The sequence below is a fragment of the Eumetopias jubatus genome, unplaced genomic scaffold (assembly GCF_037043125.1).
Source record: "Eumetopias jubatus isolate StellerSeaLion01/CBP00866 unplaced genomic scaffold, mEumJub1_p1.0 scaffold_4, whole genome shotgun sequence".
Classification (NCBI taxonomy): Eukaryota; Metazoa; Chordata; class Mammalia; order Carnivora; family Otariidae; genus Eumetopias; species Eumetopias jubatus.
The window spans coordinates 105317491-105341838 of NW_028274810.1; the positions used below are offsets into that span (position 1 = coordinate 105317491).

The 24348-nt window shown below is 58.4% G+C and overlaps 1 protein-coding gene across 1 annotated transcript in view; it reads right to left on the minus strand.

The window, feature by feature from the left end:
* The window catches only part of PRDM16 (PR/SET domain 16), a 209207-nt gene that overhangs the window by 139582 nt on the left and 45277 nt on the right, over nt 1-24348 (minus strand). The window contains exons 3-4 of the mRNA XM_028108298.2: nt 18764-18814; nt 18575-18577 (exon numbers count right to left, since the gene is read on the minus strand). Of these exons, the coding sequence (XP_027964099.1) occupies nt 18575-18577; nt 18764-18814 (54 nt within the window). The remainder of the gene's footprint in view (nt 1-18574; nt 18578-18763; nt 18815-24348) is intronic.

The window sequence follows — 24348 nt, forward strand, 5'->3', positions numbered from 1 at the left end:
GGAATGGTCTGATGGGGGAACAGTCTGAAGGGGGAACAGTCTGATGGGGGAACAGTCTGAAGGAGGGAACAGTCTGAAGGGGGAACAGTCTGATGGGGGAACAGTCTGAAGGGGGGAACAGTCTGAAGGGGGAACAGTCTGATGGGGGAATAGTCTGATGGGGGAACAGTCTGAAGGGGGAACAGTCTGATGGGGGAACAGTCTGAAGGAGGGAACAGTCTGAAGGGGGAATAGTCTGATGGGGGAACAGTCTGAAGGGGGGAACAGTCTGAAGGGGGAACAGTCTGATGGGGGAACAGTCTGAAGGGGGGAACAGTCTGATGGGGGAACAGTCTGACGGGGGAATAGTCTGATGGGGGAACAGTCTGAAGCGGGTATGGTCTGACGAGGGAACGGTCTGAAGGGGGGAAAGTCTGATGGGGGAACATCTGACAGGGGTAACAGTCTGACGGGGGAACGGTCTGACGGGGGAACGGTCTGATGGGGGAAAGTCTGATGGGGTAACAGTCTGACGGGGGAACGGTCTGATGGGGGAACAGTCTGAAGGGGGAATAGTCTGATGGGGGAACAGTCTGATGGGGGAACAGTCTGATGGGGGAACAGTCTGACAGGGGAACAGTCTGATGGGGGAACAGTCTGAGGGGGGAATAGTCTGATGGGGAAATAGTCTGATGGGGGAACAGTCTGAAGAGGGAACAGCCTGAAGGTAAACAGTTTGATGGGGGAACAGTCTGACTGTGGAACAGTCTGATGGCCTCTCAGAAACTTAGACCCAGTGTCACCTTAGGACCCAGCAAGTCCACAGCTGCGTGTCTGCCCTGGAGGATTGCAAACAGGGACTCAAACTGACAGGTGGACACACAGGTTTTTGGCAGCACTGCTCACGAGAGCGAAGGTGGCAGGGGCTCCAGTGTGCACGAGCAGGTGACCGGGTGAAGGAATCGGGCGGGTCCCCACGGCGTGATGGGGAGGGAAGCCCTGACAGACCCGCTGCGGAGTGCAGGAGCCTGGGAGGCAACCAGGACACCCAGACCCCAAAGGCCACACACGGTGGGTCCATCCGTGGAGCCGCCTGAGGAGGCGAAGCCACAGAGAGAGCACGTGGACTGCGGCTGCCTGGGGCTGGAGCGGAGATGGACACGGAGGTGGCCCCGGAGTGGCCGCGGGTGGTCAGGGGCCCTGCGAGGCCAGTGAAGATGCCCCGGGGCCGGGCAGAGGTGATGGCTGCCCAGCATCACGCGGTATGACCCGCCCCGAGGTGTTCGCTTTAACACGGTTAATTGTATGTTTGTGGACTTCACCTCCAGGAGAAAGGAAAACAGAGAGAAAGAGGTGGCCCCCGAAGGCCAGCGGCCACCACCACAGCCCCCGCCGCATGTGCCCGCGGCCTCTCGCCGGCTCCAGGAGGGACAGGGAGCGCCCGTCCACAGAGGGGAGCAGGCAGAGCAGGCCCCTGCGTGCGTTGTCCTGAGGGGATTAGGGGGTGCGGCGCCCCCCGGCCACTTCCTGCAGGCTCTCCTGGCGTCCGGCTGTGCTGGGCAGGCCCGCCTGTTCCCTGCAAGTTTCTGTCTCTTTAATAAAGATTAAGATGTCAGAGGGCCAGCGTTGCACAAAATCCCACTTTTATTAACTTCTCATTACCAGCTGAAGGGCGAAGCCCATTCCCGAGCTTCTGAAGCGGTGAGAGGGGAAAGCAGTTATTAAATATGCATTTATGACGACTGGAGCCTCCGGCAGTGCGCGCTGACTCAGCGACGGGCCGCAGGCCTCCCTGGCTGGACGCAAGACAATGGGGACCTCGGGCCAAGAGTGAGGAGGGTGGGGGCTCCCACTGTGGTGAGGGCATCGTGGAGGGGGGCGTCCCAGGCCCACACCAGAGACTGACCCCCACATGTACCGTGTAGTCCTGATGGCACGCCGTCGCCTCCCCCAGCCCCCAGCCTCGGCCTCCCAGGACAGACCCCACAGTCCACCTGCACTGGGCCTCTGGCAGGGCCTCTGGTCGGCTTCACCAGGAACCCCGGACGGGCCCCCCTGACCCACAGGTCACCGTGCACATTCTCACAGGGAAACATGCCATCCACACTCCCTGCCTGCTTGCGCTGAGCTCCACCCACCGTCAGGGAAACACTCTTGTCCAGGCCACGGTCACACGGCCCCACTCGAGGGCGGTGGGCGGGCGGGGGGGGATGTCCTCCCCCCACCTCCTCTCCGCGGGTCTCAGTCCCCAGAGCTGCTCAGGCTCCTGCCTGGCCCCTGCCACTTTCGCATCCCCTGGGGAGCGGCCCCAGCCCCAGGGTTTCCCGAGCTTGTAAATTCACATCCATCGGCCTACCGGATGTCCTTCTGGCCCATCTGTCTAAGGGGCATCTCAGAAGTAAGATGTACCAAGCTGCCACGTCCGTTTCTGCACGTCTGCACGCCCACTCCCACCTCCAGACCCCCCTGCAAATGGCAGCCCCTCAGCCCGGTCCCTGGAGCTGCCCTCTCGTCTTCCATCTATTGAACCGTCTCACTGCGAAGTATATCCCAGATACAGCCATCTCCCCACCCCCACCCTCGACTCCCCATACCCCCTGCTCCCCGCCAGGCACCCTCCACAACCCCCCCTCCCTGCCCACCCCTGCCCTCGGGGGCCTCGGCTGCATGCCCTCTGCCTGTGATGCTCCTGGCTCGGTCCCATTAAGTCTCACTCCCCTAGGCCTCGGGGAGCTCCCCCAATGCCCCCCAGAGGTGCCCTGGGGACACCCGCCTGTGTCCCTGTCCCACAGCCCAGGTCTGCCGAGCCCGTCGGCAGCATTTCTGGTCACTTGCAACTGCTCACACGCTGACTTTGTATTTGCGCTTTATTTGCCCCTTTGGTGATGTTATAGACTGAATGCTTACGTCCCCCCCAAATTCATATGTTGAAACCCTCATCCCCAGGGTGATGGTTTTTGGAGCTGATTAGGTTTAAATGAGGGCCGGGGGGTGGGCCCCACGATGGGAACAGAACCCTCACAAGAAAAGATGCTGGAGAACTTGCTCCTCTGCTCGTCTCTCCGTCTCTGCTGTTTGAGGACACCGTGAGGAGACAGCCGTCTGCAAACCAGGGAGAGGGTCCTCACCAGACACGGACTCTGCTGGGGTCTTGTCTTGGACTCGCAGCCCCCAGAACCGCGAGAGAAGTGTCTGTGTTTAGGCAGCCCTGTCTGTGGCCAGTTGTCGGAAGGGCAGAGCCCACCGAGGGCTGCAGCAAAGACCTCACTGTTTACAGCCGCGGCTTGGAGCCCGACGTCCCCCACCGGCGTATGTGGTGGGTCAGCGCTCCTGCACACGGCAGTCACTGCAGCCCGCGGCAACACTGGGTGGCCCCACCTTGTCTGCTGTTGTCACCCCAGGCATCGCTTGCAGGGGCTTCACGGAACCCCTTCCCTACAGAGAGCACCCCCTCAGTGGCACTCCAGCCTTCTTGTCCAGTTCTGAGAACGGGGTACTCAGGAGCCGAGGCAGGTGGGGGCACGGAGGGAGGCTTGGACCCACATCATCTCTAATTAGGTGAGTCTGTCGGGCGCCTTGCAATCTGCCGGGTTTGGTTTTCCCAGTTGGCTGGCTCTGCCTTGGATGGACTCCCACTAACTCACACGTGGGGTGCTGATCTCCAGACTCCCCTGTGCTAACGGAATAATGCTGAGTCTCTCTGGGGAAGAAGGGAGCCCTGGGTCCTCAGAGTCCAGGGACCCACCCAGGTGAGCAAACAGACACTGCTTAAGGAGCATCAGGTCCTCCTGCTCAGGAGCACAGAGCCAGACGACCTGGCTTCACACCCTGGCTCCACCTCTCACAGCTGGGTGACATTGGGCCGGTTACTTAACCTCTCTGTGCCAGTCTTTTGTAGCAAGTGTAAGTGCCCACGGAAACATTAGCCACACGCACAGGTAGGTCCCATGCTCAGTCTTTCCCCCAGAAAACACCCTTCAGTGGGCCCTTCGATTCAGCTGTGGGGCTGTGGGGTAGATGGCTTGGAAAGGAAAGGGGCCTGAGGGCTCTACAGCACTACCCCTTCCCATCAGGCCCCTCGTGGCCCGGGATGGCAGCAGGACAGGCTCCCTTTGGCCAAAGAGACAAACAGGCTGCAGCCCAGACCCACCATCAGCTGAGAAACCAGCCCCACGGGGGACGTTTCTGGATTGGGTCCTGGGAGGATGACACTGGCCCTGAAGGAAATGCCCTGTCCACGGGGCAGGCCATGCTGTCGCAGACCTGAGTCCCTGGCGTGTCGGTGGAGGGGCACCCAGGCAGGCCTGCCCAGGAGCCCGGCTGGTGCAGAGTGTGGTCCTCACCCGCCCCGGGGCTCAACAGCCTGTGCTCGGCCTGTTTACCTAGGGGGTGAAAAGGCTTCTCCCTGCTGTGTAAATAGATTTTGCAAAGGCCTCTGCTTTCTCACCCACTACAGCTTTCTGAATGCACATTATGAATTGGCGGGCTTATCGGGAGGGCCGTCTGGCAGTTAAAAGATGTTTCCCCGCATTGTGAGGCTGCATGGAAACCAAGTCATGTCAGCCCCAAGGACAAAGGAACTCAAGTGTTTGAAATGCAAAAATATTTTGACCCGACTACATCATTTTTCAAAGGAAAAAAGTAATTCACGGTTCACAATTCACTTGCTATCTTGCAGGAAGTCCTGTATTTCTTATTAACTCCCCAAGGCCTGCTTCTCTGTGTGAGAGGTCATCTTGGAGGGCCAGTAAGTGAGGGACGTTTATGACTTTCCTTTCCGTCTCTTCCTGTTGTTTTTTTTTTTTCAGTGCTGCCTCATGTTTGTGAGGTGCCCGCCAGTGCACTGCTCCAGGCCTTATCTCTGGGCTCCTCCCAGACCAGAAACTTGAGTGGGGTACAGAGTGTCCACCCTATGTTGCCAGGTCAGAAACCAAGGTCCTGAGAGGATAAGTGACCTTCCCCAGGTCACACCAACTGATGGTAGATGGAGTTTCAGGGGTCTTATGACCCCTCTGTGGATGTCCTCTCCTGGGCTCTTGGCTCCCCCATGTAATGATTGTGTTTGCATGACCCTCAAAGGCTCATCACCACCATCACCAACCTTAACCATCACTACCATCACCATCACCATCATCATCATCACCATCATCACCATCATCATCATCATCACCATCATCACCATCATCACCATCATCACCACCACCATCATCATCACCACCATCATCATCATCACCATCACCATCATCATCACCACCATCACCACCACCATCATCATCACCACCACCATCATCATCACCATCACCATCACCACCATCACCACCATCACCATCTCAACATCATCACCACCATCATCATCATCATCACCATCATCATCATCATCATCACCATCACCACCATCACCACCATCACCATCACCATCATCATCACCATCACCACCACCACCATCATCATCATCACCACCACCATGATCATCATCACCACCACCATCACCATCATCATCACCGTCACCACCATCACCATCATCATCATCACCACCACCATCATCACTATCATCATCACCATCACCACCACCACCATCATCACCACCATCACCATCATCATCACCATCATCACCATCATCACAATCACCATCACCACCATCATCATCACCACCATCATCACCATCATCACCATCTCCACTATCAGCACCATCAGCACCGCCAACACCGCCATCACCGCCATCACTGCCATCACCACCTTGCTCTCACTCGTAGTCATAAGCTTGCACCAGGTGCTATTTTAGGTGTGCTCTATGCATAACATCTAATGTCATCACTCTCCACAACTTTGAGGCAGAAGCTATTTTCACCTCCACTCTACAGATGAGGAAATCAAGGTGCCGGAGAATAAAGAAACCCTTGGACAATATTCTGCCTTCTGAGATCTTTCCACCACCAGACCTCACCCCCCAAGCCCTTAGAAAAGTGCCATGGACAGGCCTTCATGGTGGCTGCTTAGCAGCTCAGTGGAGGCTGAGCAAAAAGGCAACCCTTGGGGTTAGCTGAGCAAACCCTGAATGTCACCAAAGCTGTGTTTGGGGGTCTGGCCCCCAAAGCCACAGGAACCAGACCACCTCTGGAGGTGCTCCCATGGGAGCAGCAGGGCGGGGCCCTTGCCGGGGTGCATACACCCGAGGCTGTGTTGTCCTGTTGGCAGAGCAGAGTCCCCCCTGTGAGTGACAGGGGGGCCAGGAGCGAAGTGCGGGGAGACGCAAATCTCTCCTTGTACCACATCGTGTGTGGGGGGCTTCTGCGGAGGTGTGGCGTGTGTCATGTTGGGAAACCCAAAGCGGGGGGAGGGCTTTGAGGAGTATTACAGTGACGCTTTGGGGGCCAAACGGTGATTATTAAAGAAAAGTCCCGGGTGTGTAATAAGGTGACTGGGGTGCTGGATGTTTGTTGCATTAGCACGAGGAGAGACTGGGGACAGCATGCCAATCAGGAAAACCACCGGGAGAGGAGATGGGCACCAGCCCAGGCCAGGGGGAGGCCCCAAAATTAGGACCTGCTTTTGGGGAATGTGCATTTTCAGACACCTAGGGACGTGGATGATCCCAGAGGGTGAAAACACCTTGCTGGGGCCCCCTGGGCAGGGCCTCAGGTTTCAGAGTCTGGGTTGGGAGCATTTTTACAGGCGCCAAGGTTGCAGCTTACTGTCTGCGTGACCTTAGGTGGGTGAGTTCGCCTGTCTGAGGCCCAGGGAAGAAGAGCATCTGTTTTCTAGGGCTGCTGTGAGGCACCCAGCACGCTCCAGAGGTGGCCCACGCTTGTCACCTCGGCCAGGCTCGGGGGCACAGCAGTGAGCACGCAGACGTGGCCTCGGCCTGCCCGCACCCTGGCCCCAGCATGGCCCGACGTCACACACACAGACACAGTCGTGCCCCGGGCATGGGGGCTGTCCCGCCCACCCTGGCACCTTCTGGTCTGCGTGGGCCTTGACCCTCCTCGTGGGTGAGTGAGTGGGGACAGACACAGGCCTCCCTTCGGGCTGGTTCTCCCTCCTGGAGGGCGGCACGTTGGCAGACACGGGACAAAGATGGCCCTCATCCCCCCAGCTCCTCCCAACCTAGGACAGCCCCTGACGAGCCAGACCTTCCTGAAGGCTAACTTGACGTTTTTCTCTACCTCGCCCGTTCCCCTTTACTCCTGCCTCTGCATTTGTCGTCCAAAACAGAAATACAAAGGGAGGAAATCTATTCAAAATTCCTCCTCCTCACTTTATTTCTGCTGCTCTCTGGGGTGCCCACGCTTCAGATTCTCTTCCGATAATTATCTGCCCTTTCGGGGCCTTGGTCACCCAGAGCCTCAGGTTCGGGAGGCTCAGACAAAGTGCCGGCCCGCCCGCGGCACGCAGGACACTCTCAGGGCAACTCCAAATGTGCACCCGCACTCCTATCCCCTTGCACCCAGCGTAAGGCTGGGGAAGAGGATTTTTATTATTATTTTTGTTTGTTTTTGAGTCTCTCCTTCCTCTCAGCTGATCCGTGATGAACACCATATCAGACTCTCTTTATGTGATAATTTTCCATCCCCGGCAATGCAAACATTTCTGTGGCTAATACTCTGAATCTTGGCCATTGCTCAGGAATAACAGAGGCAAGGTTCCAATATAAAATAATAAGTCTTGCCTTTTATTACTTAATTTATCAACACGGTACTGGAGAAACATCTTGTTAACTGGGTGAGAAGAAACCGTTCACCAACACAGCCTTGGCTGATGGAAGGGGGTGTCAGGTGGAATATGATGAATCCTGTTAGCATACAAAGAGGCCGGTGCCGAAAGAGGGTATTATTCAAAGAAGGAAATATTATTAAGTAAGAAAACGGTGCACTCACCCTGAATCTGTTAAATTAAGAATCCCACTCTTCCTGGCCAAAATCAATTTGTTATCCTCACAATTTCCTCTGTATATAACAAGGGATAAAAAGGAAAAATGGCCCAGAGAAATGACTCCTTTGAATCACCAACCTGCAGGGACACGGACAAGCCAACATGGCAAGGTGGGGTCACCTCTGCCAGAAACGACCAGAGCAAACAGCCCAAGAGGCTCTTGGAAGCGTGCCCCACCACGAGGAGCGGTAACTGATTTGGAACTTTGCAGCCGGGTGTCCCCAGGGGCCAGGGCCCCAAGGAACAAGGGCTGCTGAGGCCCAACAGCACAGGTGACTGGGGTCTCGGAAGGACAGGAACCCCGGGAGAATAGAGATCTCGAGGAATTCCAATTTGTGTCTCCAGCACCTGTGCACTGTAGGTGCTTGGTCAGTATTGCTGAATGGGTACGTGACAAGGTCACGCTGCAATGACAGACTCCAAAACCAGGAAGCCGAACAAAACAGCACATGGCTGTGTTTCTCCCATATGCCTCGTGTGATTCACAGGATGGCTCTGCCTATGGTAACTGCTGGGACCTCTCCAGAACTTTCTGGCCACAGTGTTGGAGGGCAGAGAGTTCCGGGGGCTGTCAGGCCGGCCAGTGGCTGCTGGGTCTAGAAATGCCCACGGGCCAGGTGGTTCATCCGACCACAAGGTGGGCAGAGGGCCCCGTGCTACCGCGGCCCCGGAAGGCAGAGGCTCAGACGTTCCGTGAGCGGCCCCGCACGTAGGCAGGATAGGGAATCCTGACCACAGGGGGTTTATGATCCAGCAAACGGGAACGGTGCCCACATCTGGCCGTCACCACCCACCACGGTGGTGGTGACCTTTGCCATCTGGTGCTGGTGTGGGCCGGGCACTGGATAAGCACTTCACGTAAGTCAACATATTTCATAAGCAAAGTACCCCGTACGGGTGTTCACTTTATAAAACATCAGACATTATGTCACAGCAAAGAGGGACATTATCCCTTCTGTATTATTCCCGTGCAGCCTTTTCCCATATGTATGTCCTTACACATGTATGAGGCTTCATAGAAGATGTGTGTGCGTGTGATATGCCACTTTTCTGAAACGCTGTTCTTAAAAAATGAATCGTCTTTGTTTTTTAGAGCAGTTTGTTTTATAGGAAAGCGAGCGTAAAGTACGACGAGTTCCCATCCCCCCTGCCCCCCCAGCTTCCCCGCTACTGATGTCTTGTGCTCGTGCGGTCATTTCTTACCACTGATGAGCCAGGACGGACACATCATCAAGTAATGCCCACGATTAATATCAGGCTTCGCTGTTGGGGTCCGTTGTGCTTTCTGTGGGTCCAGATAAATATCAGGGTCATGTAGACACCACTGTAGGATCACACAGAACAGCTTCACTGACCTACAAATCTCCTGAGCTCCACCTGCTCGCCCCTCCCTCCCCCTATCCCTGGGAACCACGGTTCATTTTACCGTCTCCGTGGCTTTGCCTTTTCCAGAACATCATGGAGCCAGAATCACATCCTGTGTAGCTTTCTCAGATTGGCTTTGGTCACTTGGTCCTAAGTACTTATGGTTCTTCATGTGGCCGGAGAGCGAAGCCGTCTGTTTAGTGGGAGGTTGTCCAAATGCCTCTCTTAGGGCCCGGGGCTGGCCTGCGGTGGTTTACCCTCCGCCACCCTAGTCCCCTTCCCTACGGGGTCTCCTGAATCCCTCCCAGCAAAGGGACCCGGGACCACCCCTAAGACGGACTGGCATTGCTTTCCCCTGGCAATTCCAGGCCGCAGATCAGAGCCCCTCTGGGGAAGGGGGCCCATCCCCCTGGGCTGCGTGCATCTCAGAGACCCCGGAAGCCGGCGAGGCAGGGGACCTGTGCCAGCGAGGTGTCCTTGTCTTTTCCTGCGTGCTCACAGTGCACGGACTCCGCACGGACTCCGTTCTCTTTCCGCACACCTCAAGTGACTCTCCCCACTTTAGCTTGCACCTGGGAACCGGCCACGTGTCAGCTCCAGTACCTCCTCCTACAGGAAGCCCGCCACAATAGAATGTGCTGGCGTCCCCTCCTCCATGCCCCCTGCCCTATGACCGCATCCCCGCCATGAGCGGCACCTCCTCCCGCCCTGTGCTGCCAGCTGTGGCGGATGCGGGAGGAATGTACTCCTTCGGAGCCTTGGCCCCACAATGACTGTGGGTGCCCACCTCTTCTTCGGCCATTGCCATGACAACCACACGCCCCATGTAGCCCACTGGTCCACGAGGCCGACGGACGTCCAGAGCAAACCACACCCAGCTGAGCCCAGCCTGGACCAGCCAACGTGCACGCGTGTCAGTGAGAACCAGCGAATATTGTTTTAAGCCACCGAGTTTGGAGACGGCTTGTTACACGGCATTATTGTGGCAACAGCTGACTGATACACCTACTTCCAATGAGCACAGCCCCGCTCTGACTCAGCTTTCTCTGAACTCGACGACTTAGCGCCATCTGAACTTTGAAAGTGTGGGTGAGCTCGGACTCTCTGTCAGGGGAGCAAAGCTGGGGGAATGCTCGGAGCACATGCTAGGACCCGGTACTCGAGGACACTTGCTTCAGAGTCTCGTTGGCTGGCGTTGAAAACGCCTCTCTGCTGAATCGTGTGGCCTAGTCAAGTGACTTAAATTCTCTGTGCCTTAGTTTCCTGCTCAGCAAAGTGGGGACAAGAACACCTATCTGGGGTGATCGGGGGCAAGTGAACTGATGGACATCAAGTGGCTGGTTAATGTTAGGCATTCTATAAATGACAGCAACAGAGGACCCCCTCGTGGGGACAAGGTCAGCCCCCCACACCTGCCTGCTCTCCTTCCCTCCCACCCTCCTCCTGGCCCCGTGCCCTCCCCCAAGGCTCAGTGCACGGTCAGCCCAACGGCAACATGAGCCTCGTCGAAGCTGCTATGGGAGGCAGGGCGGAGGCTAGAGGCTTCCCCCCAACCTCCAGGACCACCACACCCACATCCTCGCCGACACAGGAAGCCAGAGCCACGGCTCAGGGAAGATGGTGAACGGGCCAGCCGGGATATTGGTGGGCCTGTCCGCTCTGCAAGCCCGGCGCAGATGCCCACTTGCTCGGACGGCAGGTGACCTCGTTGATGGGGTGCATGGGACACAGCCTTCCCTGGCCGAGAGCTTCCACCCCTGGGCAGGCTGCAGAGACCCCCACATGCAGGCCCTGTCATCTTGTATCAAGTTGAGAGGCTTCCCTGAGGGCTCCCACAGGCCTGCACAGGGATGGGGTGGGGTCCTGGGCTCTGGCGAGGGGCACCCGCATAACCTGGCCCCCAAGCCCTCCCCAGGGAACAGCATCTGAGGGGACTCAGGAGCCAGGTCTCCCTCGAGGCCTGGGGTGCTCAGCACGAGAGAGAAGGGGGCAGAGTGGCAGTGACCGGGCAGAGGGAGGGGACCCCAAGCGCTCCCAGCATCTCTCACTCTGCTGTCTTTTACCCTGAGAGGGACCAGCCACCTCGGTATCTCTGTGTAAAACCAGAAATCTGCCTTATTCTCAGAATGATGATCATCACACTGATGGACGGTGCGGGGCTTTCAGAGCGGAGGTGAGCCCCGGGGTTTCTCCTTTGAGAGCAGCCCCCCAAGCCAGTGATGCGGGCTTTGCGGAGGTGTGTGTCTGTGGGTTTAAAACAGAAGACGCTAAAGAGGCCTCAGAGCTGATATATTTTTCTCTCCTAATAGTGAGGCACAATTTAATTAACTCACTATTGCACCCCCCTGAAGATTACGGACTTTATTGACACCACCATCTGGCTCCTCTAAAGCCGGTAATGTAGATAATAAATCCGCTTCATTACCCAGTGCGAGAGGCGTCCTGCTCTGAGAACGATCTTTCCTAGCGCCCTGCCCCCCGAGAGCCCCTTTGGACGCCCCGAGGTTCTGTGCGGTTTCCAGGGGGGCCCTGCGGCAGACGCCCCCTGCCTGTGCGCTCTGACCCACTGCAGGTGTCCCCAGAGAGGCCTGTCACCCTCCGTCCATGGCCGGCGTCCACCTGGGGCCCCTCCGCCCCCTCGTCCCCGCACTGGCCACAGCAGTCGCACCTCCCACCTCCAATAAGCGGGCCCCGGTGCCCAGAGCTGTGCCCAATCACTGTCTTGTTACCCCACTGAACGCCTGGGACCGATTGGGCACTGGAGACGGATTAGCTCTCCAGCTCGCAAAGGAGGAGCCAGAAATGCAGGAGGCCAAGCTCAAGGCCGAGGGCCACCGCGTCCAGGCAGAACCAGGTTTAGAGGGTTCGGGTGGGCCGGGAGGGGCACTGGACCCGGCCCAGCCTCCCCGGGTCTCCAGCCAAAAGGAGAAGTTCCTTTGTTTACCTTCCGGGGTAAGGCGTGTTTTCCACTTCTGAGTCTGTCCTATGAAATTGGTGATGTTTTCTCTGCCTTTGAGATTTAAGTTTGGGCAGAAAGTGTCAGCAGGGCGGCTGGGGGGAGGGGCCTGACCCCAGAGAGGGCCCCCAAGTCACCTGCTCTCACAAGCCCTGCCCGTGGCTGCTGGTGGACCCCGAGGGGGCCTCCACGCTCCCTCCACCGGGACCCCAAACTGCAGCCCAGAAGCCTTTCAGGGGCTGAGTCTCAGGAGGTGCTCCAGGGAGAGAAAGAAAAGTCAGCTCATTGCTTTCTCAGTTGCAAAAAAAAGAGGAGAAATTAAACTCTCTGTCCCCGCCCCCCAGGTGTGGCTCTCGGGCTTAGGTGGGTCTGTGGGAGCAGCGTGCCCTCCACGGCCTGCTGGCAGCCGCCACACGCCCAGCACCCCCAGGCCCAGAGCCGGCCTACTGGACTCACAGCTCCCCCGGCAGGCAGGTGATAAACCATCTGCACCCGGCCCAGCTGATCTGACCCTTTAAGCTGGTTTCGGAGATCCTCAGGATGGGACGAGGGCGGGGGGGGGGGGGGGGGGGGGAGTGGAAACAACTCAATTTAGGGGCCTGAAAATGCAAAAAGTTTACGTTTATAATGTCGTTCCCCCAGCCTGCAGCTGCCCCGTAGCTCCTCGTCACCGCCACTATTGGCCCATTAATCACCCTTATCAGGGCGGGAAGGGGCCCCAGGGCCACTGCCTGCCCCCCCCCCCAGGGACAAGTTCAGGTGCTTCAAGGTGGCCAGAGGTCAGAGTCCGCCCTCCGCAGCGGCGAGCCTCCAGGCTGTGGCCCCTCCCTTGGGCCTGACTTTCTGCCCCAGGGGACTGGAGCCACCAAAGTCACACCTAAGCGGCCTCTTCAGATAAGCGTCACAGTTGTGAAATCAGAGGCCTCCTGGGAGGGGCGGGCGGGGAGGCCAGAAGCCGGACTCGAGGCCGGGCGGGCGCTGGGCCCTGAGCCCTGGGGCTGAGGCCTGCACCTTCTCGGGAAGGGGACCAGCGGAGGCGGCACTCTCCAACTTTCTGGTCGCGGCCCCCTACACCTCTCCGCTTTGCAGCCTTTGATTCAGCAAAATCAGGGATGCAAACTTCTTAGGAGTACTTAGTTTCCATGGCAACCGAAGCTGACCTCAACATTATTGTTCTCAAGAGGCACTGACTTTACTATATGTTCATTCACTGAATTAATGGACTCCTGGTTCTTTTATCAGCAGCCCCCGAACAAAGGAGAGGGAGACGTGCCGTCAGAGGGCTTTCAGCCACTGCCCAGCCTTTTGTCCGGGGCTTACTGCATCCGAGCAAGTCTATTCAGCCCCAGATTATCAAAATCAACTCGGGGCTGTCTCCGTGGCAGCTAAACACACTTTGATTTCATAAAGACATAACCGATCCCACATGCAAATTATTAATTGTGATTGCAGGGTTCTGAGGGCTGGGGTCTCCGGTGTGATTTTTCGGGGGGGTAATAAAGCGTCTTTGCAGGTAAAATGAGGGTGAGTTATAGGGTATTGGTGGTACCTGCGTGTTGCTGGTTGGGAGGGGAAGAGGAAAAAGGAAAAAGACTGCTGAAACCATCCTCCCTGGCACAGGCAAAGCATGAGAAGGACCCGGTGAAGCCTCCTGCCCGACTAAGACCAGCGGGAACCCCGCGTGTGCCCACCAGCACGTCTTGCTGGGGCTTCTGCATTTTTGGACCTCCCCTTCTTAAGAGGTCCAGCCACATCGGTTGTCTCTCCACCACCCTCCCCGGGGCCCCCAGCCACCTCCAGGGCAATGCCAGAGCCACAGACCCCAGAACGCAGCACTGCACAGCAGGACCTGGCTATGCGGCACTGTGCTGAACTTCCACGGCCTGGCCAGGCCAGGACCCAGGCCCGCCAAATGCCGGAATCACAGCCTGGCTTAACCTTGGGGTGTGCGGGCACGAAACACACTTAGCAGCTGCCTGTGGTCTCCACTCCCACCTTCTTGCAGCTTGAAGAGTTGTCTTCCTGGACTCCCTGGCCAGCCTTCCCTGGCCCCCAGCACCCAGCACCCCCACCCCCACCCCCCGGGAGGGACCCCGGAGAGCAGAGGCATCTCACTGCGGCCAGGCTATGGATCACATGCACACACAACAGCCCAGGGGTGCAGACCACGGTCCTAACATCCAAATAATCATTTCACAAATTATAATGATTATCAATCAATCACCCTCTGTGGACAGTGCCAGGCTGGGCTATCAGATGGCTTTTATGACCTGTAGCATTTTGCACGTAATGATGGGGGAGAGATTTATGAAGCCATTGTGCTCCCTCTTCCAGCACCGGACTTCATTAGCTTTCTTTCCTTCGGACTCCTCGTGCACCCCTCGGCCCCCTGCCCCCCAGAGCGCCGGCTGGGTGGCACCTTTCTCCTTCCAGTCCTGGCCCTACTGATGCAAATTCCTGAGTTTTGGTGGGGTGGGGGCAGACAGAGGAGGGGAGGAGAAGAAAAAATAAAAATAAAAAAAGGAAAAGGTCACTTCCTTTTGTTTGCCTTTCCCCCCAGTTGTACCGTATTAACACGTCCTTCCTTTTCAAGATGGTCAAAGAAAACAAGATAAAGTGGGACAAAGGGAAGGCGGCCGGGGGCTTGCGTGTCCCCTTTTCATATCACCAGAGAGATTAAATCAAAATTCTTTTAGCTGATACCATCTCCCCGGGTGGACTACACTCTTGTTAACGGATAAATTCAAGCCCTCCAGAAAGTCAAAGAATAAATTTAAGCCTTTTGCCAAATGTCTATCCTATTGGATTTTGATAAGACGGCCATTGAGCCTTAATAATGTCTTCCATCCATTTTCAGCGGGCCCTTAACACGGCTCTTTATTCGTCCCCAAAGCCTCTTCGCTGGGCCTTTTTATTACAGGCTCCAGCGGGCTCTCCAGGGAGCCGGGCGACCCGAGTGATGGATGGACAACTCGCTAGATTATCTCCCGCAGATGTTTGCTCTGCAGGAGCCCCGGGCCTTCCCTCTAAGTAAACAGAGACGAAATAGAGTCCGTCGGAGGGAGCAGTCCCAGAGGTCCGGGCGCCGAGGCTGGAAGAGGCCACGAAGCCCGACCTGCAGACCCGCAGTCAAAGTGACTTCGCAGGCATCAGGGGCTCCGCGCCCAGAGCGCACACCCGGGCGGTTGCGCGGATGGCGAGGGCGCCGGGCGGTTGCCGGGATGGCGAGAGCGCCGGACGGCGGCGGAGAGCACGGGTCCCAGTCTCACCAGCACCAAAGCTCTGGGCTGCGCGCCTCGCTGGCTGCGCGGGGGGCCGTGGGCGGTGGAAGAACGCGGGCGCAGGGGACGGAGGGGGGTGCGGGACTGCGGGGGACGCAGAGCACGCGGGTGTCGGAGCGGAGGGATGCAGGCGACACCCCCCCTTCACGGTGGGGCACCGCGGCGGGGATGCGCATCCCGGGACCTGAGGGGCGGGGCCGAGCCTGGCGCGGCTCACAGGCTGTGGCCGCTGTCACTCCCACGGGAGCCCCGCCCTGCATCGCAGGCACAGTCGCCCGCCCCTGGGTTCGAATCCCACCTCCGCTGCGAGTGTGGGCACAGCCCACCTCCGTGGGCCAGGGCCTACTCTCCTGTCTGCGCCCTGACAGAGGGATTCCACGGCGCTTCCAGCAACCTGGCTTGCTAATGCTTAGAATTTATAACCGGGACTTCCCCACAAAATATCACATTTTCTGCACCTGTGTCAAACCACTGATTGCATTAATTACTTTTGTTGCACTTCACTGATGCACATAAAGAACCGGACGTATCATCATCCTCAAAACGGAATGATGAGCTGGAGATGTCAACTGACCTACCCATGGCCCCCTGGCAATTGCCCACAGTATTGTAAGGCTCCCAAACGTGTGGGGGAGGAGAGGCCCAGCTCAGCCAGACGCAAAACTCCCAAACCACAGAACTGATAAATGGGGTCTACATCCTCTTGCCGAGGAATTCACTCAATGTGTCCTTAAAACAGCACGCTGAGGCATGTGTGGTCATAGCCTGTAATGTGTGTGCGCGCGCGCATAGACCTCCACAGCTGTAAGTAACACAGACATTGGTAAGGTGGGACCTGCTTTTTGGAAGGAAGGTCAAATGAACATTTACTCATTTTCCGGCCTCCGGGCATGAACCCATTTGGCTTTGCATTTTTGCGCCTCCCTCCCTGCGTCCCTCCCGGGTTGTCTGGGCATGGAACCCTCACCCGATGGCTCCAGAGCAAAGCACCAGGGTTAGGTTTTGATCATCTCACCAACCTGACCCTGGGCATCCGTCTCGTCACGCTGAATGCCCCAAATGCTGATAATGTCTAAGTTCAGCACGAGGCCGGAAAAATCCCAGAATTCAGTGGACGGCTGAGTGCTGTGCGGTGGCTCTCGGTGTGGGGAGGGGTGTGCGTGAGGAGGAGGGAGGAGCCCCCTTGCGGCCTGCAGCCTCCCCCTGCAACAGGGGCCTGCGGGGTGGTAGGAGGCAGAGGTGCCCGGCTGGGAGTCAGGAGGCCTCTTTCCAAATGGCCGGCCGGCCGCCGAGGCCCCCTTTGCTCTGGCGCCAGGGCCCCCTGAGTGTCCAGCTGCCGTGGGCATCGGGTCAGTTCTGATTCTGTGCAGAGAGGGAACCTCAGACCGCTCCGCCAGGCCTTACAAGCTTTTGTGTTTGAGGGGATGCCTGGGCCAAGCAATGCCAGCAGGTCTCTGTCGGCGTGGCACTGTCCACCCATCCCCCGAGCAGCTCTCAGGAAAGCCCTCTGACCGGGTCAGCCAGGGCCTGATGGGCTGACGGTTTAGAAAAGGAAAAGGCCCGTCGGGGCCGTGGTGCTCCGGGAGCAGAGCGGACGTGCTGACTGGGGTTCTCCCCGGGCACATCTCGTCATGGCTCAAAAGCATCCAGCCCCGGCCTCCTCACCATCTTCACATTTAGACTTAACTTTTTTGGCTTCTGCCTCAACCCTTGTATCCACACCGGACAACCGAGTGTCCGTCCCACCATAAATGTGTCACCTCTAACCTCCCACCAGTTCACCCCACCGTCGGGGCAAGTCCCACCTGCGTCACCTGCTCAGCTGCTTGTTCATAGTGAGAAAAATGAAGATTCCGTGTTCTCTCTAGAGGTTAGGACACTGGACTTGACTGCGGGGCCTTTCTCGGGGGGAGAGGAAAGACTTCGATTCTTTGAACTATGGGAAAGCTATTTGAAATCTCTTGCTACCTACATCCTTTAGGGAAGTCCGAGTTTGTTCCCAGAGGCAGGAGGAGGGAAAGGGGGCTGTTGGGAGGGATGTCGTGTTTTACGGAAGAAAGGCTTAGGCTGCCCTGGGCAGCGGGGCTGGGAAGGGCGGGGAACCAGCCAGATGCAGACCGTGGGTTATGGGCGAGAATGAGCTAAAAGATCAACCCTGGCCAGAGCTCCTTCAGGAAGTCACTGCAGGGTCAGAAAATGCCTCTCTTCGCAGGGTTTTCTCCAAAATCAGTATTTGTGGGGTTGGACCCAGTGAGAAGGGGCAGGTCCCCTCCTTAAGGAGCGCTCTGCCCAGAGTCCTCGGCTCAGACCATCAGGCCGGGCTCGGGGAACACCTGAGATGCACCTCGGGCTCCCCCAGCAGAGGCTGACCGTCCCTGTAAGCATACATTCCGCAATGCTGAAAGGGAGCCAACCCAGGGCCCGGGTGTCGGGACACCATCTGGGTGTCCTCGGCGGGCGCCCCTCTCCGCCTCGCCTGGGTGCTGCTTTGAGGCGAGCACAGCGAGAGAGAGCACTGTCCTAACTCCATGGAAAACGCCAAAGAGGGGTTCAGCTACTGTGTTGAGTGTGGGTGTGGGTGTGCGTGTGTCCTACGTTTGTGCATGTGTGTGGGTGACCGGATTGGGTGGACGCTGAGCGCTGATGAACCGCTTCTGGGTCCCTCCATTTATTGTTGTTGTTTTTTTTTTTTTTTTCCGGGGCCTAGTTTACTCTCTGGATCTTGTAGAGCTCATGTTTGCAAGTCTCCGTCACCCGCCAGGAGGGCAGGAAACAATGCCCACGTGGACACTTTTCCTTTCACCTGATCAGCTGCTTATTCAACGCCCCGCCCGAGCCCTCTTTGGAGGCTGAGTACAGCACAGGCTTTGTGGAATTGGCAGCCAATTGTGGTTTTTCCCCCACTCTCCGTATTCTTTTCATGTGAGTATCCAGTGGAGATGGTTAAACAAACATGACCTGTGTTTATTTAATTTTCCTGCGTCTGCGTGGCCTGAGCATTCCCATGGGGGCGACTCTCCCGGTTCTCAGGAGTTAGGGTTGGTTCCGTGCAGTGACCCCCTACCTGCTGACACAGTGCAAACCAGCATCCGTCCTAATGTCATCAGAACCCCTGTCCTGTACACGCACTCCGCCACACACAACGCATCGCTCACCAATGGCGGGCCGCGCCACGGACCTGGCCACACGCACGCTAGCTCAGGATTGCACGCGGGCCACGGCGAGGGAGAAGGCGTGGGACCAGCTCTCCTACCTTTTGGATGCAGCCCTCCTGGGACGACACTTCTGTATCGGTCAGCATGTGCTGCAAAACAATTGTGAAAGGGGAGGTTAGTGTCTGGCGAACAAGATGCCGTCCTCAGGCTGTAAACCGTGGGGCAGATCCGATGTTCTCAGAAGTGACAAGGGTGAGACCTCGTGGCTTCTCCACAACATGCAAGACAGTGCTCTGTTGGGAAGTCAGGTCTTTTATCCCAACAGTGTCTCCTCGTTTGCTGAGAATGCCAAGGACCCCTCCCGGACGCCAGCTCCCCAGGAAGGCAGCTGGTTCCTTATGGGGCAGGAGCCGCTCTGAGCAGCTCACCCTGGTCCTTAAGGGAAGCCACACATATTACCAAAAACTGTCCAAGGGGGGCAGGAAGGCATTCTGAGACGGGCAATGGCCTCTCTCCCTGTGCCCTCTAACCCTGCCTGTAAGCCGCGCAGCCCTGCAGGGCGAGCGGGAGCGCGTTGGGCACTGTGTGGCCCGCACGGGGCTTGCAGTCTACCTGGGGAGGCAAAGTCCGGCTGAGCAGCCCGATTCACCACACAGGGAGCCGCAGTGGAGGAGGCAGGGGCGGAGGGCGGAGGTGGGCTGGCGGGCTGAGCCTGGACGCCATCTCTCCGCTGCTTCTCCTGGGGCAGAGCAGAGGGGGCAGCATGCTAACTTGCTCTTTATCCCAGGCCCCTGGGAAGTGGATGTGGTTTTTGGAGGAAGCTTCTCAAAGGAAATCAGGCGAAGGCAGAACGCAGCAGTGCCCACGGCACGGAAGCACCCTAGGGTGACCAGTGATGGCCGGCCCCTCCAGCCGCGGGGGGACTCCTACGGCTATGCCAGGAGCTCCGGCCCTTCCCTCTGCCGCCGACACGGGCTCCGGTTAGTGAGGAGAGAAGGGACCAGCCGTTCTGGGTCTTTCTCCCACCCGACAATTCTGACTCGGGGCTTTTCTTGGCTTGGCTTTGCAGAGCTGTAGAATTTCGCCTGCCTGGCGTCTCTTCTTAAAAACCGCCGAGCTCCACTCCAGAGGGACGGCATTTGAGGGACGGGTCCCAGAGTGCTTTCTAAGCTAAGCAAACTGACAAATTAGCTGTATAAATGGGATTTTCCCCTCTGGATCACAAATGCTGGGCGTAGACACATATATAAATTGTGACGTCGTTTCCATAAGAATAGAAACCGAGATAGAAACTAATATTTGAAAAACAACATGAGAAATGGTGTCGAATCCGGGGGTTTTATTTACCTTCCCCTTAAAATTACAGTACCGCTCTTCCAAATTACAAACCAGGAGTGCAGAGTGCCCTGCCATGCCCACGCAGGCCGGGTGAGGGGCCCGGGCGCATGTCTGCCCGGCTCAGCTGTAACAACAATAAGTCATACTTTTAAATGCTGAGAATTCTAAACAGTTGGGGATTTTATGTTTCTTCTAATAGATTCTGAAATTGTGGTTTGGAAGGTGGTCATAAGTACGAAGGGAATGAGTCAGAGAAGGTGAGCACCACGGAGACCACGGAGGCCTCCCGGGGCATCCGCGAGGGGCCAGGTCATCCGTGGGCCGGGCTGGAGGGGCCCGTGGGAGGTCAACCCCGATGCTGGGGGCCGAGTCTGGCCAGCAGCAGGGCCTGTGTTTCTACGCTTTCGTGTGTCTGCTTTCCACTCTGAATCCAGAGCCAGGAACGCTGGTCGGTGGCTCAGTCGACTGGCAGAGGGGACGAGAGAGTGGGGCCGACTGCCTGGATCTCAGCTGAGCTGTGGCTTCCAGAAAGGGGCTGTGCTCACCAACGCCCAAAGGCCAGGGATGGGGTCCACCCTCCCGCGAGGGGCTGCCCAGGCCTGCACCCCAGACACGGCCAGCCAGCAGGATGGAGGCCGCTGTCAGCCTCACACAGCACGGGGGGGTCCATGCTTGGGTTATGGGGTCCCTGGGACCGGATGGATCTGCCCCTCATGGACGGGGCAGCTTGATCCAGAAGGACAACACTGCGCTTTAACTTCCTGAGGAGTGTAGTGCCCGGGGCACCGCACACGACCATGGGAGGAGAGAGCCCTGTCCCCGTTGCTGGGAGCTCCTGAGCCCTGAGCCGTGACCCCTCTGGACTGAGGTGCGGACACTGTGCGGTCGCCCCGCAAAGACAGGGAAAGCGTGCTGCCCGTGTCAAGGCCAGCACGGGACTCTCGTTGAGGATCCATTTGCAAGCTGGCCTTCTCCAGCTTGCGTCCGCCCCTGCGTGGAGCCCGTGCACGTTTCTAACCTGCAGTGTGAGCGCTGACTTCAGGCTTCCGGAGCCGCCGTGTCTGGAAGGGGACAGAGGCTCGGAGGGCTGTGGCCTGTCCGAGGCACCCGAGGTTGTGCTGAAGGCAAAGCTCTGAGCTCGATTTTGGGTGGAATCCCTCCTGGTTTGGCTCCAGCCCAGGGCACGGGCCCGGGTCTGGTGAAAGGAACGCCCCCAACCCACAGTGGCCCTGGGGCTCCCCTGGAGTACGGAAGAAAGTTGGGGTGCTTTCCTGCGGTTCACGCTGCAGCTGAGCCTCAAGCAGCAGATGGATGCCCAGGCCCCATCAGCAATGTGGTGTTCCCAGGGCCAGCGCCGTCTCACAGCTGCCCCCTCGCACGCCAATCCTGGGCCCAGAGGCGGGGGCGTGGGCTGCAAGCAGGCGTTGGCTGCCCTCTGGTCGGACATTAGCAAGGAGGCACCGTCCGCTTCCTGGTGAGGAAGAGGGTGCGCTGCTGGGAGCTCAGGCCCGACACCCAGCTCTCTTCTCCCAGGCAGTGGGTCATGGAGAGCTCCGGGGAGGACAAGGAAGCCACTCCGTCAGCCCACGGGAGGGTCATCCAGGGGCCCTGTCAGCACCGTGGCCGCACACAGACCCATCTGGTCTCCAGCCTGCTCCGTCCTGAGCTCAGGGTGGGAGCCACTCTCCCTCTGCCAGTCGGCCCCTCTGCTGGCCTGTGCGCCATCCCTGCCGTGTTTCACTTTGATTTTTGGCGGCCCTGATCTTCTGTCCTCGCTGCTCCGCAGTGGGGAGTGTCCAGGGCAGAGGCCTAGCCTGCAGAGAGAGGCAGCTGGGGGCCCGCGGCTCCGGCCTCCAGACAGCGCATGGCAGCCTCTGTCTCTGAAGGTGGCACAGGCTGTGTGCCCGCAGTGTGGGAGTCTCAGTCCCGTGAGCTCCCTGACCAGCGTCTGAGGCACCTGCGTGGGCCACTCCCGGTTCAACCAGAGGCACTTGGTCAAACACCAGCAGGAGAGACTTTCCGAGGAGAGCCTGGTCATTCTCCATCACTCCTTGCAGATGGGGCACAGCACGAGTGCAACCTCGCTCCCCAGAGCTTCATTGTCCCTTACACAGCCGTCCTCTGTCCAGACCCGCCATGTTCCACAAGCCTCGGGCTGAGGGTGGCCAGAACCCCTGCCTTTTGTCTGAGGCTAAGAGTGGCCAAAGGGGATGGAGCATCCCAGGAAATCCACCTGTTATGTGGTCTCGAGGGTCTTCTCCGCATTCTGGGAAGAGTCCCTTGAGGTCTGTGCACCAGCTCAGAGATGGTGGCCACCCATCCAGGAGTCCGTGGTCAGATGGGGACATGGAGATAGGCATTCAGACCACACTGTCCCTAAGAGGTCAGGCTGCTATGCATGGCACACGGAGCGAGAGGCCAGACGGACTGGAGTGCATCCATGCAGAGCAGGGCTGGGTGGGCAGGGTCTGTGCACCGCTCCCCAGCCGGGTCCTCAGCCCCCTCCAGCTGCAGTGTGGCCGCCCGGAAGCCCAGCTGCAGGACCACAGGTGACCCGAAGGAGGCCCCCACCCCTTCATGTCATGCAGAGAGGGAAGAAGCCGTGCAGGACTTCGAAGACAGGACTGCCCCTCTCAGAGCGGGGGTCTGAGTCTGGTTCTGGAAGTCCCGTTCCAGCAGCTTCTCTCTACCTGCCCTGTTTAACAGCCCATCTTGGCGGGCACCCTCATCATCATCGGCTGTTCACCCACCACTGACCTACGGTGAGAACCCACCGGACGCACCCCTCCTGGAGCCTCTCAGCCCAGGCCTTCCCGCCAAGGCTGCCGCTTTGCTGAAAAACCTCTTTATTTTGCTAGCTGAGCCTCCGCACGCGCGTTGCTGGCTGGTCGGCTGTTGGCAGTAGCAGGGGCTGCTCCCAACCCCACCTCCACACCCCGGCAGAAGTATTAGGTGTGTTTTGATTAAGCATTTTAGCCAAAAAAGGGAGGTTTGACCTCCGGCATTTCTCTTCTCTCCCGGGTCTCGGTGCCAGGATTGAGCTAAGTGGGGTTGGTCAAAACATCTTTTTTGACTCTTAAAATAAATACCCTCTGTTCTCCAGAAAGTCAGCCGAGAGTAGACACACACACAGACATCTCACACACTCACAGCTCTGGAGTTCTGGCGTGTCCCCCGAGGGGGGCTGAGCTTTCTGGTCGGTGTCACAAATGGATCCCAGAAGGCCTCTTTCCCTTCAAAATACTCCATTATTGAGGTATCTGAAACCATGCCCACAGGAGGGAGCCCCGACGGAGCCCCAGCCTCCTGGCCTCCAAACCCAGAAAGAAGCCGGCGAAGCCTCCCGCCTGGCCTGGGGCCCGAGACGACCCCCGGCGCTCTCACTGACTGACCTCCCAGTCCTGGCCCTTGAGCCAGACGCCCTCCAGCCTGTTTCTCCTTCGCTGGCGCTGGTGTTCTCCACCCAGCGGTGCGGGGCTGGGGCTGGAGTGGCTTGAAGCTGATTCCCAGACCCCTCCCCTGGAAGGAGCGGCTGTGGGTGGGGGTCACGGCCCAGGATTGTGCTGGGAGGGCGGGCCGGGGCCCAGGTGGTGGGTCGAGACCCCTCTCCACGCTGTCCTCCCTCTGATGACCTCTAGGGGACCAGGGGCTCGGGCTCCTGCCGGAGACACAGCCTGGCCAGACAGGTCAAGGAGGAAGCTGGCGACCCCTTCGTCGTGTCACCTGCCCTCTCGGGAGGGTTTCTGCCCAACGGAACAGAGCCCTCTGAATGGGCCTGATAAGCCAATGACCAGGACTCTCGGGACAGCCACATTTCACACTCATCCAGTTCTTGGCCAGGGATGCCCACAGCCTCACCTGTGGGGCCTCCCTTCCCAGGAAGACGGGATTTTTAAAGGACAATTCTCATCCTTGGTTTTCTGTCCACGTCAAAGGCCTACTGCGCGAGCACCACACCCCCCGGCCTACGTGCTGCCCTGAGGTCCTGGACCCAGAGGCCGCCGCAGAGGTGATGCCGTGAGGGGACCAGCCGGCGCTCCTCGTGGCGCCCACGGCGTGGTGGCCTGCCCCTCACCTCTCTCCACAACCCCGTCTGGCAACAACTGTTGCCACCTGGCTTTACGGGAGGGAAGTGGAGGCTCCAGAGTTGGAACAACAGGCAGAGGTCACGGAGCCACCGAGCGGGGGGCCTGTGTCCAAGTGCCCGTCCCTGATCCCAGCTTCTGCTCTGGAGGAACAGATCTGTGGGACGCAGCCCATGGCGCCGCTCCCGACCAGGACCCTCCCCGGAGAGGGCGCCCCCGCGGCCCGGGTGGGCCTGAGCCGGGGACCGGGAAGGGCGGTC